We start from the raw sequence: 15,002 nt of genomic DNA on the forward strand, positions 1-15,002 counted from the left end.
GTGAATGGAATTGTTTCTTTAATTTCTCTTTCTGTTTTCTCATTGTTACTGTATGGGAATGCAAGGGATTTCTGTGTGTTGATTTTATATCCTGCAACTTTACTATATTCATTGATTAGCTCTAGTAACTTTCTGGTGGAGTCTTTAGGGTTTTCTATGTAGAGTATCATGTCATCTGCAAACAGTGAGAGTTTTACTTCTTCTTTTCCAATCTGGATTCCTTTTATTTCTTTTCCTGCTCTGATTGCTGTAGCCAAAACTTCCAAAACTATGTTGAATAGTAGTGGTGAGAGTGGGCACCCGTGGGACCTAATTAAAATTAAAAGCTTCTGCACAACAAAGGAAACTATAAGCAAGGTGAAAAGACAGCCTTCAGAATGGGAGAAAATAATAGCAAACGAAGCAATGGACAAAGAATTAATCTCAAAGATATACAAGCAACTCCTGCAGCTCAATTCCAGAAAAATAAACGACCCAATCAAAAAGTGGGCCAAAGAACTAAACAGACATTTCTCCAAAGAAAACATACAGATGGCTAACAAACACCTAAAAATTAGATGCTCAACATCACTCATTATCAGAGAAATGCAAATCAAAACCACAATGAGGTACCATTTCATGCCAGTCAGAATGGCTGCTATCCAAAAGTCCACAAGCAATAAATGCTGGAGAGGGTGTGAGGAAAAGGGAACCCTCTTACACTGTTGGTGGGAATGCAAACTAGTACAGCCACTATGGAGAACAGTGTGGAGATTCCTTAAAAAACTGGAAATACAACTGCCATATGACCCAGCAATCCCACTGCTGGGCATACACACCAAGGAAACCAGAATTGAAAGAGACACGTGTACCCCAATGTTCATCGCAGCACTGTTTACAATAGCCAGGACATGGAAGCAACCTAGATGTCCATCAGCAGACGAATGGATAAGGAAGCTGTGGTACATATACACAATGGAATATTACTCAGCCATTGAAAAAATACATTTTAATCAGTTCTAATGAGGTGGATGAATCTGGAGCCTATTATACAGAGTGAAGTAAGCCAGAAAGAAAAACACCGATACAGTATACTAACACATATATACGGAATTTAGAAAGTTGGTAAAGATAAAACTGTATGCGAGACAGCAAAAGAGACACAGACGTATAGAACAGTCTTTTGGACTATGGGAGAGGGTGAGGGCGAGATGATATGGGAGAATGGCATGGAAGCATGTAAATTATCATATGTGAAACGAATCGCCAGTCCAGGTTCCATGCATGATACAGGGTGCTCAGGGCTGGTGCACCGGGATGACCCAGAGGGATGGGATGTGGATGGAGGTGGGAGGGGTGTTCTGGAAGGGGAACACATGTACACCCATGGCAGATTCATGTCAATGTATGGCAAAGCCAATACAATATTGTAAAGTAAAAAAAAACAAAAAAAAACACTACTGAACTGTAAACTTAAAAAAAAAAAAAAGATGGTACCCACCTACCATCCAGGCCTTCCAGCCTAACTACGTTATGAGTGACTGAGCAGTTTAATCAAGGCCGTGAGCAAAAATGTAGCATCCCAAACCCAAGTACCTATTCCGCACCATGCCTATAGAAACACCATTAACAGAACAGTAAAAACCCAAGGAAAGCAGCAACAAAATCCTAGCTTAGCTAGAACGCAAACAAAAGAGAGAGAAATCACGTGGTGCTCCCTCCCACGCCCGGCGCGCCGGTGATGTCACCAATCCGCGACAGGGCCATTGATTTCGGACTGAAGGTAGAGAGGGCTACGTGGTGGGGGAGGGCGGGGGGAGGGTCCGGGCGGCAGTGACTGTCTCTGGTGTCGAGTTGTGTCCCGGAGAATTACAGGACTCGGTAAGAGGTTTTTCCCTTCCCCGCCATCACCTTCTGTGGCCTGAACGCCAGGCTCCCGCCGCCGCTCCAGTGTCAGGCGCTCCTGGAAGGGGGAGCGCAGGGGCCCCCGGGTGGGCTGAGGGTGGCCGCAGGGCCAGGTGGGGAGGCAGGGGTCGCGGGCAGCCTCGCGGGGAGGTGAGCGCCAGGGGCCAAGTGCTGTGTGCGTGCTCCCGGGTGTGGGCGGCAGAGACTGCGCACGGATGCTCTGGCGCTCGTGCCAGCCAAAGCCGAACAGCTGGGTACCAAAGGCCCTTGTTTCCCTCTCGCCAACTCCCTCGCCTGAGGGCGAGTGACAGTAGAGCAAGGCGCCTAGGACTCGTTCTGGTCCGCTCCTTTCTGCGTCTTCATCTCTGACTGCATAGGCCCGCGCCTCATCTCTGGGATAACATCCGCCGCCCTTGGCGTGCCTTCCACAGGGAAGGCGTAGGCGTCCGCCGTGTAGAGCCCACTGCGGGGTCACGGACACTGCGCTCCGCCTCGCTCTGGCCTTGGTGCAGGAAGCCTAGTTGCGTCACCTCCCCTTCCTTCATCTGGCTTGATTCTTGGGCCCCGCTAGAGGGTAAGCTTGCCTTAGGTGTGACGTGTTGATGTCAGAGTTTGGGAAACTTGCCTTTCAAAAAGGCCTTAGTACCTGTCACTGGATACTCAACGCAGTGTCGGGGTGTCCCAGCCTGCGATAAGGGAGGGAACAGTCTAAGCTGCTAAGGGAGGAGGATGTGCACACAGAGGCCTGCACAGTGGTTGTCGTTGAGAGGGAGGCCGTATCTCTAGAACAGATCACTGGGAGCGAGAACGCAGGAGCAACAAATTATCCAGCAAATGTGAGTGATGATGCCAGTTTCTTTCTTTACTAAAGAAAGCCTGTTCCCATCGTGTCAGAGATCCTGAAATATCTTTTCCATTATTTCATTATTTCACAGTTGGGTGTGCTTGCTGTATGAGAGACAGGGAATCCAGTGGAAAGGGGGCATGAACTTTGGGAGTCAGGTCTGCTTTGCCAGCTATATGACAGTGACTGGGTTATTTAACCTTTTTACTCCTACTTGATCTTATCTACAAAATGAAGATAATTATATCTACCTTGCAGGGTTGTTGTCAGAATTTGAAGTGTCTAGCTATTATTAGTAAGATCCCAGCACCCATGACTTGAACTTGCTCCCTTGCTGAAGGTTTCCCGTTGGTACAGCTGCTGGAAAAGCAGGGGAACTTTTTGCTATTCTGGATATTTGCTATTCTGCCAGATAGGATATAGCAGAGTTGGGATGGGGGTGGAGAGACTAGAAACCCAGTAGACCATCAAATTTTAGAACTGGAAAAAGATTAAGCCTCACTTTATTCTCTTAATTATGCTTAGTTGCTTCATTTGTGTCCGACTCTTTGCAACCCCATAGACTGCAGCCCAACAGGCTCCTCTGTCCATGGGATTTCCCAGGCAAGAATACTGGAGTGGGTTGCCATTTCCTTCTCCATCTCTTAATTATAACTTTTCTTTAGTGAGCATGTGCTACATGTGTGACCCTGTACCAGGCTCTTTACAGACACTAATTGATTTAATCCCTCCAGCAACCCAGTGCTATAATAAGTTTTATTCCCATTTTACACATGCAGAAGATGAGCTTAGCCAAGTTTCTGACACTAGTTAATGGCAGAGCTGGAACTTGAACCCAGGCCCTCAGGCTATGTGGGGTTTGGGTCTTGTTATTTCTCAGCATCACCAACTCAGTGGACATGAATTTGAGCAAACTGCCAGAGATAGTGAAAGACTGACATGCTGCAGTCCATGGGGTCAAAAAGAGTTGGACACGACTTAGCAACTGAACAGCATTTCTCAATGACTTGAGTCCAGGCAGTGTGAGCCTAGTGTAGTGGGGGAAGGGAGGCATAAGCAGAGTTTAGAGGGCCAGTGTTTGCTCTAAGAATAACATCTCATTGTCCAGTGATAAATTATCTTGTATTTTACATCTTGCCCAGCATTGTCCAGATGTGAACCAAGATTTGGCCTTTTTACTCAGAAAAAAAGGAAAGGCCCCTTCCTATGCTGGGATCATAGATACACAATAGATACTTGTAAAGAAGAAAACATCTTGAGATATTGTTGCTTCAACCAGGAGTAACATTGTTTGAGACAATTTCCTTTAAGCTAGCTATTTTTATACTAAACAGGGTGTAATGTGAGCTTCCTTCTGATTTGTGGATTTAAAGATGTGAAGCTGTGATTCAGACCACAACTGGTATTATCTGTGACCAACTGATTTGAGTTTTCAAATATGTCAACCACAGGATCTGAGCTTTTGGGCTTCTGTAGTGATCTCTTGAGATACAGCAGTTTATTTTGCTATAACATGTGTTAGACTTGGACCATAGTGAGTACAGCTGCTTGAGTTAAGTTTCCTGGAGAACACTGGGTGATCATTTGGTATCAGGGATGAAGAGCTCACAATATTAAGTTTGTCACAAAATTAAGTATTTGAGAAAGATCTATGATGGATGTGCATTAATGTGGGAATAGTAAATGGGTTTTAAACAGATGATATTCTTGGTGTTTTTGATCAGCTGTTCTGTGTTGTTTCTCAGTTTGAAGATGACTTTGGCTGTATAGTGAGTTGTTAGGAACTTGGAAGATTTACATAACCCACCCATGTAGATTGTGACAAATAAACTCTCAGTTCCTCCACCCAAGGAGCTCTCATTGCTGCTCCTGACCCTCCCAGATGTCCTGAACTCACCTATTTCATCACGTTTATCAGACTTAATGGGAGAGATGCTTTAACATAATTTATCCTTCCTTTCCCTTTGTACCCCACCACCTCCACACACAGAGTGAAGTTCTTTCCCCAGAAGGGTATATACTAATCTAATTGCAAATAGCAGAAACCTAATGTAAACTAACATAAGCAAAAAAGGATTGATTATTTAACTAGGAGGTTCAAAGGTGAACTTCAGGCGTGGCTGGATCATGAGACTGAAATGATGCCGTGAAGACTCTCTTCACCCTGCCTTTCCCTGCTTCTTTTTGTTTATTGCCCTCATTCTTTTCTGCTGTTTTCTCTATTCATATTGAAAAAGGTGACTTCTGTCAGCCCCAAGCCTATGACCTTATAGCTCACTTCTAGCATTGTAAACTAATCATGTAGACAAGGAGCAACGGATGCCATGATTAGGCAAGTCTGTGTCACAGGCCCACTTTTGAAGGGCAGAAGTAAAACTTCTTCCATAACGACATGGGATGGGGAAGTGCAGAAGTACTAGGCAGGTGAAAACACCAAATGACTGCTTCAAGTGTGTGTACATGCATAGGCATTTGTGCTGACATGTGTCCTCATATCCTACTTCTCTGAGGCATTTCCAGAGTCTTCCAACTGGAGTGAAGCCACCTGGTTTTGTTTGTCCATCACACATTGTTATTTTGTTATGGCATCAATCATGTTCTTTTTATCCTTTCCTTGCCTTTGCATCTGCTGTTTGGGTTGTGTGTGTTTGCATGCACACACTCACACACAGTTTTGGCTGATTGACTTCCTTGGGTTCAGGCCATGCTTCTCTTCCCAGAAGCCTTCTTTGACCTCCATCAATTCGGAAGTCACATAAACCCCTGAGCACAACCCCATTGTGGATTTGATTTCTGTTTGGTAACTGTCTATTTTCTGGTCAGTTCTCTGCTAGACTGAGAGCCCCTTGAAGACAGATGCTGTGTTCTCTGTATTTCTTACTTAGCTAAGAAATTAGCTGCATTATTTTTTTCTTAGCACTTAGAACTAATTGACATTGTATATTGTTTGTTTGTTGCCTGTCTTCTCACTAAAACATCAGTTTCATGAAAGTAATGAGGAAAGAAAATTTGTTTTGTTTACCGCTGTATCTCTAGGGTCTGGGATGGTGCCTGGCACATAGTATGTGCTTAATAAATGTTTATTAGATGAATAACTGAAAATCTACTCACAGGGAGAAAATGCTGCCACTGTGTTTATTAGAATTAATCAACATTAATCTGCATGATAGATACAGTTGTCACTGTAAATGTCTGTAAACACAAGTATGCAGGTGCCATCCCAGCAAGGCAGAACCTCTCTCCCCATGTACATCTAAACCTGCAGAGGTGAAGGGTCAGGCCCCAAGGAACAGCCACCTGGAAATTCCACCCTGTGAGATATTTCACCCCCCTGAAACCCTCCTGAGTTCTGATGTTGTCCAGTTGCTAAGACCCATCCGACTCTTTGAGACCCCATGAACTGCAGCATGCCAGGCTTCCCTGTCCTTCATTGTCTCCTGGAATTTGTCCAGGAGAAAATTGTCAGACTCATGTCCATTGAGTCAGTGATGCCACCCAACCATCTCATCCTCTATCATCCCCTTCTCCTCCTGTCCTCAATCCTTCCCAGCATCAGTGTCTTTTCCAATCAATTGGCTCTTCATACCAGGTGGCCAAAGTATTAGAGCCTTAGCTTCAGCATCAGTCCTTCCAATGAATATTCAGGGTTGATTTCCTTTAGGATTGACAGGTTTGATGTCCTTGCAGTCCAAGAGACTTTAAAGAGGCTTTTCATAGGCTAAAATATGATAGGTAGTATATTAAGGCTTTTCTTTCATAGTTTGAGTCGTTTTTTTTTTTTCCCCTTAGAGTATTTATCTTTAAAACCTTTCCTTGAGCACTTACAATGAGCCAGGGAAGGTTTTAAGTCCCTCAACAATTCATTCTTTGACTGGAGTTTGGGGATCAAGGGTTGTGAACTTTAAACCTTTAAAAAAAAAACAAAACCCTGAACATTCAAAAGAGGCTTAAAAAAAAATCCAAACTAGAAAATTATAAAAGAAATGAGACCCCTCTCCATCCAGCTTATCTCACCCTCCAGGAGTAGAGCTACTACATATAGCTTGGTGTGTATCTCCTCCCTTCCTTTTCGTGGGCTTTTAAATAAAATATACTCCATCTTCTTGTCACTGTTTGGCTTTTCACCCAGATGTTCTGCATGCTGATCTGCACCTTGCCTTCTCCGTAGCCATCTTCAAGGTGCTTCTGCTGTGCCCAGCGCTGCTCCCCAGGGACAGCACCCTGCCTTGGGGTGAGTGGCAGAGCCAAATATGGGGGGACTTGCAGCACAGAGTGCGATCTGTCTTTCAGCACAGCGGCTGCTCAGGTGTTGGTCTTTGGCCCTCTCCCAGGGAGGGCGCAAACCCACATCCATCTTCCTGGTGCCTTATCTTCAGGGAACCCTGCACATGCCACATCGACCCCCCAACAGAAAAAGTGGAGCAGTGATACCCTTCTGTTTCTTCTTTTAACACACAAAAAAAGTAGTTCTCTTACAATTAGAGGCTAGAGGTGAGAGGGCTGTTGTTTAACCCCACTCTCACCCCCAAATATCTGGGCCCCCCTTCTACGTAGCTGCAGTACCTTCTTGTCCTCATTTGCTTCCTTAAAAGTGAGTAAGACTATGGCTGAATCATGTTGATGTATGTCAGAAACCAACGCAACATTGTAAAGGAAAAATATATGATACATATGCACTAACAAAACAGTTGCTGCTGCTGCTGCTAAATCACTTCAGTCGTGTCCGACTCTGTGCAACCCCATAGACGGCAGCCCACCAGGCTCCCCCGTCCCTGGGATTCTTCAGGCAAGAACACTGGAGTGGGTTGCCGTTGCCTTCTCCAATGCATGAAAGTGAGAAGGGAAAAGTCGTGTCCGAGTCTTCGTGACCTCATGGACTGTAGCCTACCAGGCTCCTCCATCCATGAGATTTTCCAGGCAAGAGTACTGGAGCAGGTTGCCATTTCCTTCTCCAAATAAAACAGTTATTCTCCAATTAAAAATAAATAATTTTTTTTAAGTGAGTACAAGTTTACACTGGAATCCGAGTTTACACTGCAATGCCTGACCATTCCCTGTGCCTCTGTCTTGCCCTGCCCTCTCCAGGACTGGATATTTTAACTGAAAGAGGAAAATCTTAGCTAATTTGAAAAACAGTATCTCATTTTAATTTGCACTTTTGGTTATGATTTAGTTTGAACTGTTTTTTTTAACCATTTTTATTTCCATTTAAAAAATTCTGTTAATTTGTGATTTTGTCTATTTGCTTGTTGTCTCTAAATGATTTTGTTTATAAATTATACAAATTATCTAAAAAATGAGTATGTGCTGGTTATAAAAAACAAAAACCTCCTATGTGCTGTAAATACCCTTCAAATTGGTTGTTTACCATCTAATTTTGGCTTTATTATTAAATGTACAAAACCTGTTTTTCATTCTTCTGTAGACAAATTTTGTCCTTTTTGATTTCTTCCTTTGCTTGTAAGCTTAAAAATATTTTTTATTCATTCTGTGTCCTGAAAGTTTGCTTTTTGACATATGACTAAAAAGTTAATATTTGGTTTTATTTCAGATTTTAACAAGATATTTGATGAAAATTTTGTGCAGTGTTTTAAATAAAAGCAGTTTTAATTAAATAAATGTCTATGTTTTGTTTTAAAGATACATTAGTGTGTATATATCATATATTTTTCCTTTTTTAAATTTAGTAGAATATCAAAGCTTACTGCACAAATCTGACTTCAAATATATGTATAATTGTCATCATTTTAATGTTCTTAAGCATTTTTATAAATTGCTGCATGAGATGTTTATCCATTGCTATTGATCTGGTTTAAAGAAGCACTCTTGTTTGGCTAACAGCTTCTCAGTGTAGTCAAAATGATGAATTTAGCCTCTTTGAATTCCCTCGTCTCAAAACTTCCCTAAATCTCTCTTTGAGATATAATCATATACAATAAACATTTTATGAATATGATATGGTATTCACTGAATACCATTCAATAAATTTTGACAAATACAGATACCCATTTAATTACCTCCAAATCAAGAAGATAAAGGATTTCCATCACTGCAGACAATTCCCTCATGCACCTTTCTAGTTACCACTGTCCCCAGAGGCTACCACTTTTCTGATGTCTATCATCATAGATCAGTTTTGCCTCTCTAAAATGTCATGTATATAGAACTATTCAGTATGTACTTTGTGTGTGGCTTCTTTTAGTGAGGTTCAGCCACATTGCATGTGTCACTATCTACTTTATGCATGCACATTAGTTGTTTAATTCATTCATCAGTTTGTGGACTCTGGGATTGTTTCCAGTTTGTGGCTATCAAGAATAAAGTTCTATGAACATTCTTTTTCTTCTTTTTTTATTGTGGTGAAAAAACACATAAAATTTACCAAATTAACAATTTTCAAGTGTACAGTTCAATGGTATATGTATATTCATATGGTGAAAACAATCTCCAGAACTTTTTCATTTTTTTAATATATATTAATTAATACATTTTTTTGGCCATGCAGCATGCAGGATCTTAGTTCCCTGACCAGGGATTGATTCTATGCTCCTTGCAGTAGAAGCGCAGTCTTAACCACTGGACTGCCAGGGAAGTCCCAGAACTTCTTCATTTTCAAATCTAAAACTCTGCACCCATTAAACAACTCTACCTTTTCCCTTCTCCCTATCCCTGGTTCTATAAATATTCTTGTGTACGTCTTTTTGTAACCATCTCTTTTCATTTTCCTTGAGTAAGTACCCAGAAGTATAGTGGCTGAGTCATAGGGTATTTGCATTATTTAGCCTTAGAGGAAACTGCCAAACAGTTTTTCAAAGTGGTTGTACTGTTTCACGTTCCTTCCCACCAACAGTGTATGAGAGTTCTAGTTTCTCCGTATCCTCACCATTAGATATTATGAGGGATTTTTAAAAATTTTATTTAACAGAGAAGCCTGGTCTGCTGCAGTTCATAGGGTTGCAAAGAGTCAGACACAATTTATCAACTGAGCAACAACAGACAAATAGCTATGATGTGGTATTTTGTGATTTTATCTCATCATATCTCAATCATTTATCTACATGGCTGTTTCCATTTAGACTGAGATTCTTCAGGGCAAGGTTCATACAGTAGGTAGTTATCTTTTTCTTATTAACTTTTCCCCTCTTACTTTGGGTGTGATAGACGCTTTATTATAAAAAACTTGAAAATTGAAGAAGCTATTAAATTGAATAAAATCTCTGGTAATCCTACCTCTCAGATATCATCGTGAACATTCTGGTGTCTTTCACGTGATGCTGTGTTGGTCAGCCCACAGACAGGGCAGTTCCAGGGTAGGTTGATACAACAACTCAGCGTTGTCCCAGCCCTCTACTCTGCCATCCTCAGGGCATCATTTATTCACAGCAAGGAATGTTTGTCACAGAAAGCCCCTGACAGACTTCCTTTGTGTTTTGCTGGCCAGAGTTGTATCACATGTATCACTGGCAAGAGGAGTGGAACTGCCAAAACTGGGTTAGATTAGACTAATCACAGTCCTTCCTCTGACCCCGGGGAGGGAGTCTGGCCTTCTCAGAGGACTGTGGACAGAACCAGGGATCTGTCAGAAAGGAAGGCAGAGTTCCAGGGTAGGCACTCAGCACTGTCTGCCACTTAGTCATGTTGTTTTTCAAAAACCCAACTGTTCTCTATTTAAATTTATGTCTTTCCCCTTATAATGAACTAAACATCTTCCATAGCAGTAACTCTTGATAAATATGACTTTTATATATTGTATCATTTATGACTGTACCACAGTCTACTTGACTGCATCTCTAGTTTTGGACATTAAAGATGTTTTCAGTTTTTTGCTATTGTATGCAATTCTAAAGCCAGCCTAAATTTCTGTTCTAGATTTCGAATTATCTTCCTCAAGGTAGGTTTCTATGATTGTATTATTAGTTATACTTATTAATAATTATGTTGCAGTATGATTACAAGATTAATAATGATTATTGATTATTACATGACATTATTAATATATTTAAGACTTCTGACACACCATTGTCTGATTGCTTTGTTAAAAAAAAAAAAGAAGGCATCTTAATCTTACCACCGTCTAGGAGGATGCCTGTTTCTCCTCCTTTCCTTATTTTTTACTTTTCTCTTTTCTGTTTCTTTCATTCAGTCATTAATGTATATTCCTTTGGCAGATATTTTTTGAATATCTTTGACAGCCAAAGCACTGTGCTGGGTCATGAGGGTACAACACTAGTACTGCTCAGGACAGACAGACAAAGATCATGCAATTGTGTAACTATAGCTACTGTTAAGTATTATGAAGGAAGCTTCCTAGGGTTATAGATACTATAAACTTTATATGCCTTCTGGCATAGAGACAGGACTGGAGGAGAAAAGAGTCTACAACTTGGCTTTTTCAAGGCTGCAAGAGTGCTCTGTGGCTATTGGGCAAACAGGATGGAAGGTGCTTTTTGTGACATGAAAGGATAGGCTTGGCCAGAGAGTGGGAATTGCTGACCTTGTTATAGACTTGGGCCTTTATGCCAAGAGTAACAGGTAGCCAAAAAAGGGTTAAAGAAGGAGGTGATGGTGACCTAACCATCTTTGAGAACGTTTTGGAGGGGGCCAGAGTAGATTCCTAGAATCCAAGATTAGATTGTGAAGGTAGCCATGGAGTCACCCCAGCTGGCACTGTTTTTTTTTTTAATTGCTGATTTTATGAATGAAAATGTAAGTTGCATTATAAATGTGACTGAATATTTCCCCACGCATTTGCACTTCCTTTTTTGTGAATTGGCTTTTTGTCGACTGCAGCATTAGTGGGAACAGCATAGTGTAATGGCCAAGAGCACCCGCCCCAGAGCCAAAGTGCCTGAGGTTGAATCCTGGCTCTGCCAGTACTGACTTAGTTATCTTAAACAACTTTGGTCCACCTCAGCTTCCCCTGCTATACCATGGGGACAGTAACAGTGTACCTCTCTCATAAGGTAGTTGTGAAAATTAAAAGATAAACTACAGTGCTGGCACATATGAGCACTCCATATGCACATGCTATCTTGTTTCAGGTATATGGGCTTTGTATATACATATATACATATTAACTCTGTCTTGTGTATAATGTGTTGTAACTGTGATTCCCTATTCATTTCCATTTTTTAATTAATGTTACTTTTTAAAAACTTTTTACTGTGAACATTTTCAAACGTCATGTCACTATTTTGAAGTACAAAAATTTATCTGCAGTAAACAGATGTCAGTCTTCTCCTTTGTGATATCTTCCATTCCTGTGAAACAGGTCAAGTCATACAGAAAGATTTTTGTTTTTCAGTGTTTTTATTCAAAGTGCTTTACAAATAATCCTTTAATCTATTTGTAATTTATTTCGGTTTATTAACATCAGGCAAGGCTCTAAATCTATTCTTTACCTCCTCTGCACATTCATAGGGGATTTGATTTAAGTTGTACCTGGCTGGCCTAGTGGTTTTCCCTGCTTTCTTTAGTTTAAGCCTGAATTTGGCTATGAGAAGCTGATGATCTGAATAGGTTCAAGGGATTAGAACTTGTAAACAGTGTGCCTGAAGAACTATGAACAGGGAAGTCCATAATATTGTACAGGAGGCAGCAAACAAAATCATCCCGAAGAAAAAGAAAACCAAGAAGGCAAAGTGGTTATCTGAGGAGACCTTACAAATAGCTAAAGAAAGAAGAGAAATGAAAAGCAAGGGAGAAAGGGAAAGATATATCCAAAAAAACACAGATTTCCAAAGAACAGCACAGAGAGACAAGGCCCTTGTCAATGAACAGTGTATAAAAGTAGAAGAAAACAACAGAAGGGGAAAGACTAGAGATCTCTTCAGGAAAATAGGAGGTATCAAGGGAACATTTTGCCCAAAGATGGGCACAATGAAGGACATAAATGGTAGAGACTTACTAGAAGCTGAAGAGATTAAGAAGAGATGGAAAGAATACACAGAAGAACTGTATAAAAAAGATCCAGATGAACCGTATGACTACGATGGTGTGGTCAGCCACCCAGAGCCAGACATTCTGGAAAGTGAAGTCAAGTGGGCCTTAGGAAGCACTGCTGTTAATAAAGCTAGTGGATGTGATGAAATTCCACGCCCTCAAGGTGTTGTATTTAATATGTCAGCAAATCTGGAAGACCCAGCAGTGGCCACAGGACTGGAAAGGTCAATCCTCTTCCCAGTTCCCAAGAAGGGCAGTACTAAAGAATGTGCTCACCATTGGACAGTTGTACTCATCTCCCATGCTAGTAAGATCATGCTTAAGGTCTTAGACGCTAGGCTTCAGCATTATGCGAACCAAGAACTTCCAGATGTCCAAGCTGGATTTAGAGAAGGAAGAGGAACCAGAGATCAAATTGCCGACATTCGCTGGATCATAGAGAAAGCTAGGGAATTCCAAAAAACATCTACCTCTGTTTCATCAACTACGCCAAAGCCTTTGACTGTGTGGATCATAATAAACTATCAAAAGCTCTTAAAGAGATGGAAATACCAGACCATCTTACCTGTCTCCTGAGAAATCTGTATGCAGGTCAAGAAGCAACAGTTGGAACCCTGTATGAAACAAGTGATTGGTTCAAGATTGAGAAAGGAGTACTACAGGGCTGTCTGCTGTCACCCTGTTTCTTTAATCTATACGCTGAGCACATCATGAGAAATGCTGGGCTGGATGCGTTTTCTGGATGGATAGGCGAGAGAAACATCAGTTCAGTTCAGTTCAGTTCAGTCGCTCAGTTGTGTCTGACTCTTTGCAACCCCATGAACCGCAGCACACAAGGCCTCCCTGTCCATCACCAACTACCGGAGTCCACCCAAACCGATGTCCATCGAGTCGGTGATGCCATCCAGCCATCTCATCCTCCGTTGTCCCCTTCTCCTCCTGCCCCCAATCCTTCCCAGCATCAGGGTCTTTTCCAGTGAGTCAGCTCTTTGCATCAGATGGCCAAAGTATTGGAGTTTCAGCTTCAACATCAGTCCTTGCAATGAACACCCAGGACTAACCTCCTTTAGGATGGACTGGTTGAATCTCCTTGCAGTCCAAGGGACTCTCAAGAGTCTTCTCCAACACCACAGTTCAAAAGCATCAATTCTTCGGCACTCAGCTTTCTTTATAGTCCAAATCTCACATCCATACATGACTACTGGAAAAACCATAGCCTTGACTAGATGGACCTTTGTTGGCAAAGTAATGTCTCTGCTTTTTAATATGCTGTCCAGGTTGGTCATAACTTTACTTCCAAGGAGTAAGCGTCTTTTAATTTCATGGCTGCAGTCACCATCTGCAGTGATTTTGGAGCCCAGAAAAATAAAGTCAGCCACTGTTTCCACTGTTTCCCCATCTATATCTGCCATGAAGTGATGGGACTGGATGCCATGATCTTAGTTTTCTGAATGTTGAGCTTTAAGCCAACTTTTTCACTCTCCTCTTTCACTTTCATCAAGAGGCTCTTTAGGTCTTCTTCCCTTTCTGCCATAAGGGTGGTGTCATCTGCATATCTGAGGTTATTGATATTTCTTCCGGCAGTCTTGATTCCAGCTTGTGCTTCCTCCAGCCCAGCGTTTCTCATGATGTACCCTGCATATAAGTTAAATAAGCAGGGTGACAATATACAACCTTGACGTCCTCCTTTTCCTATTTGGAACCAGTCTGTTGTTCCATATCCAGTTCTAACTGTTGCTTCCTGACCTGCATACAGATTTCTCAAGAGGCAGGTCAGGTGGTCTGGTATTCCCATCTCTTTCAGAATTTTCCACAGTTTATTTCGATCCACACAGTCAAAGGCTTTGGCGTAGTCAATAAAGCAGAAATAGATGTTTTTCTGGTACTCTCTTGCTTTTTCGATGATCCAGCGGATGTTGGCAATTTGATCTCTGATTCCTCTGCCTTTTCTAAAACCAGCTTGAACATCTGGAAGTTCATGGTTCACGTATTGCTGAAGCCTGGCTTGGAGAATTTTGAGCATTACTTTACTAGCGTGTGAGATGAGTGCAATTGTGCAGTAGTTTGAACATTGTTTGGCATTGCTTTTCTTTGGGATTAGAATGAACACTGACCTTTTCCAGTCCTGTGGCCACTGCTGAGTTTTCCAGATTTGCTGGCGTATTGAGTGCAGCACTTTCACAGCATCACCTTTGAGGATTTGAAATAGCTCAACTGGAATTCCATCACCTCCACTAGCTTTGTTTGTAGTGATGCTTTCTAAGGTCCACTTGACTTCACATTCCAGGATGACTGGCTCTAGCTGAGTGATTACACCATCGTGATTATCTGG

At 41.7% G+C, this 15,002-nt stretch overlaps 1 protein-coding gene across 8 annotated transcripts in view; it reads left to right on the forward strand.

Annotated features, from left to right (window-relative positions):
- The first annotated feature begins 1,711 nt into the window (after window positions 1-1,711).
- ADAR (adenosine deaminase RNA specific) overlaps window positions 1,712-15,002 on the forward strand; it is a 56,511-nt gene continuing 43,220 nt past the window's right edge. For 3 of the 8 annotated variants that reach the window (XM_081494653.1, XM_081494657.1, XM_081494658.1), the window contains exon 1: window positions 1,748-1,860. Coding sequence is in view for 1 of the 8 variants with exons in the window: in XM_081494655.1 (XP_081350781.1) it covers window positions 1,721-1,762 (42 nt within the window). In the remaining 7 variants the exon portion in view is untranslated. Of the gene's footprint in view, window positions 1,861-2,453; window positions 2,721-15,002 lie in introns of those variants that run through there. The other 5 variants (XM_081494654.1, XM_081494656.1, XM_081494659.1 and 2 more) reach the window with 4 other exon arrangements.

The sequence above is a fragment of the Giraffa tippelskirchi genome, chromosome 5 (genome assembly GCF_054371585.1).
Source record: "Giraffa tippelskirchi isolate mGirTip1 chromosome 5, T2T-mGirTip1v1.2.pri, whole genome shotgun sequence".
Classification (NCBI taxonomy): domain Eukaryota; kingdom Metazoa; phylum Chordata; class Mammalia; order Artiodactyla; family Giraffidae; genus Giraffa; species Giraffa tippelskirchi.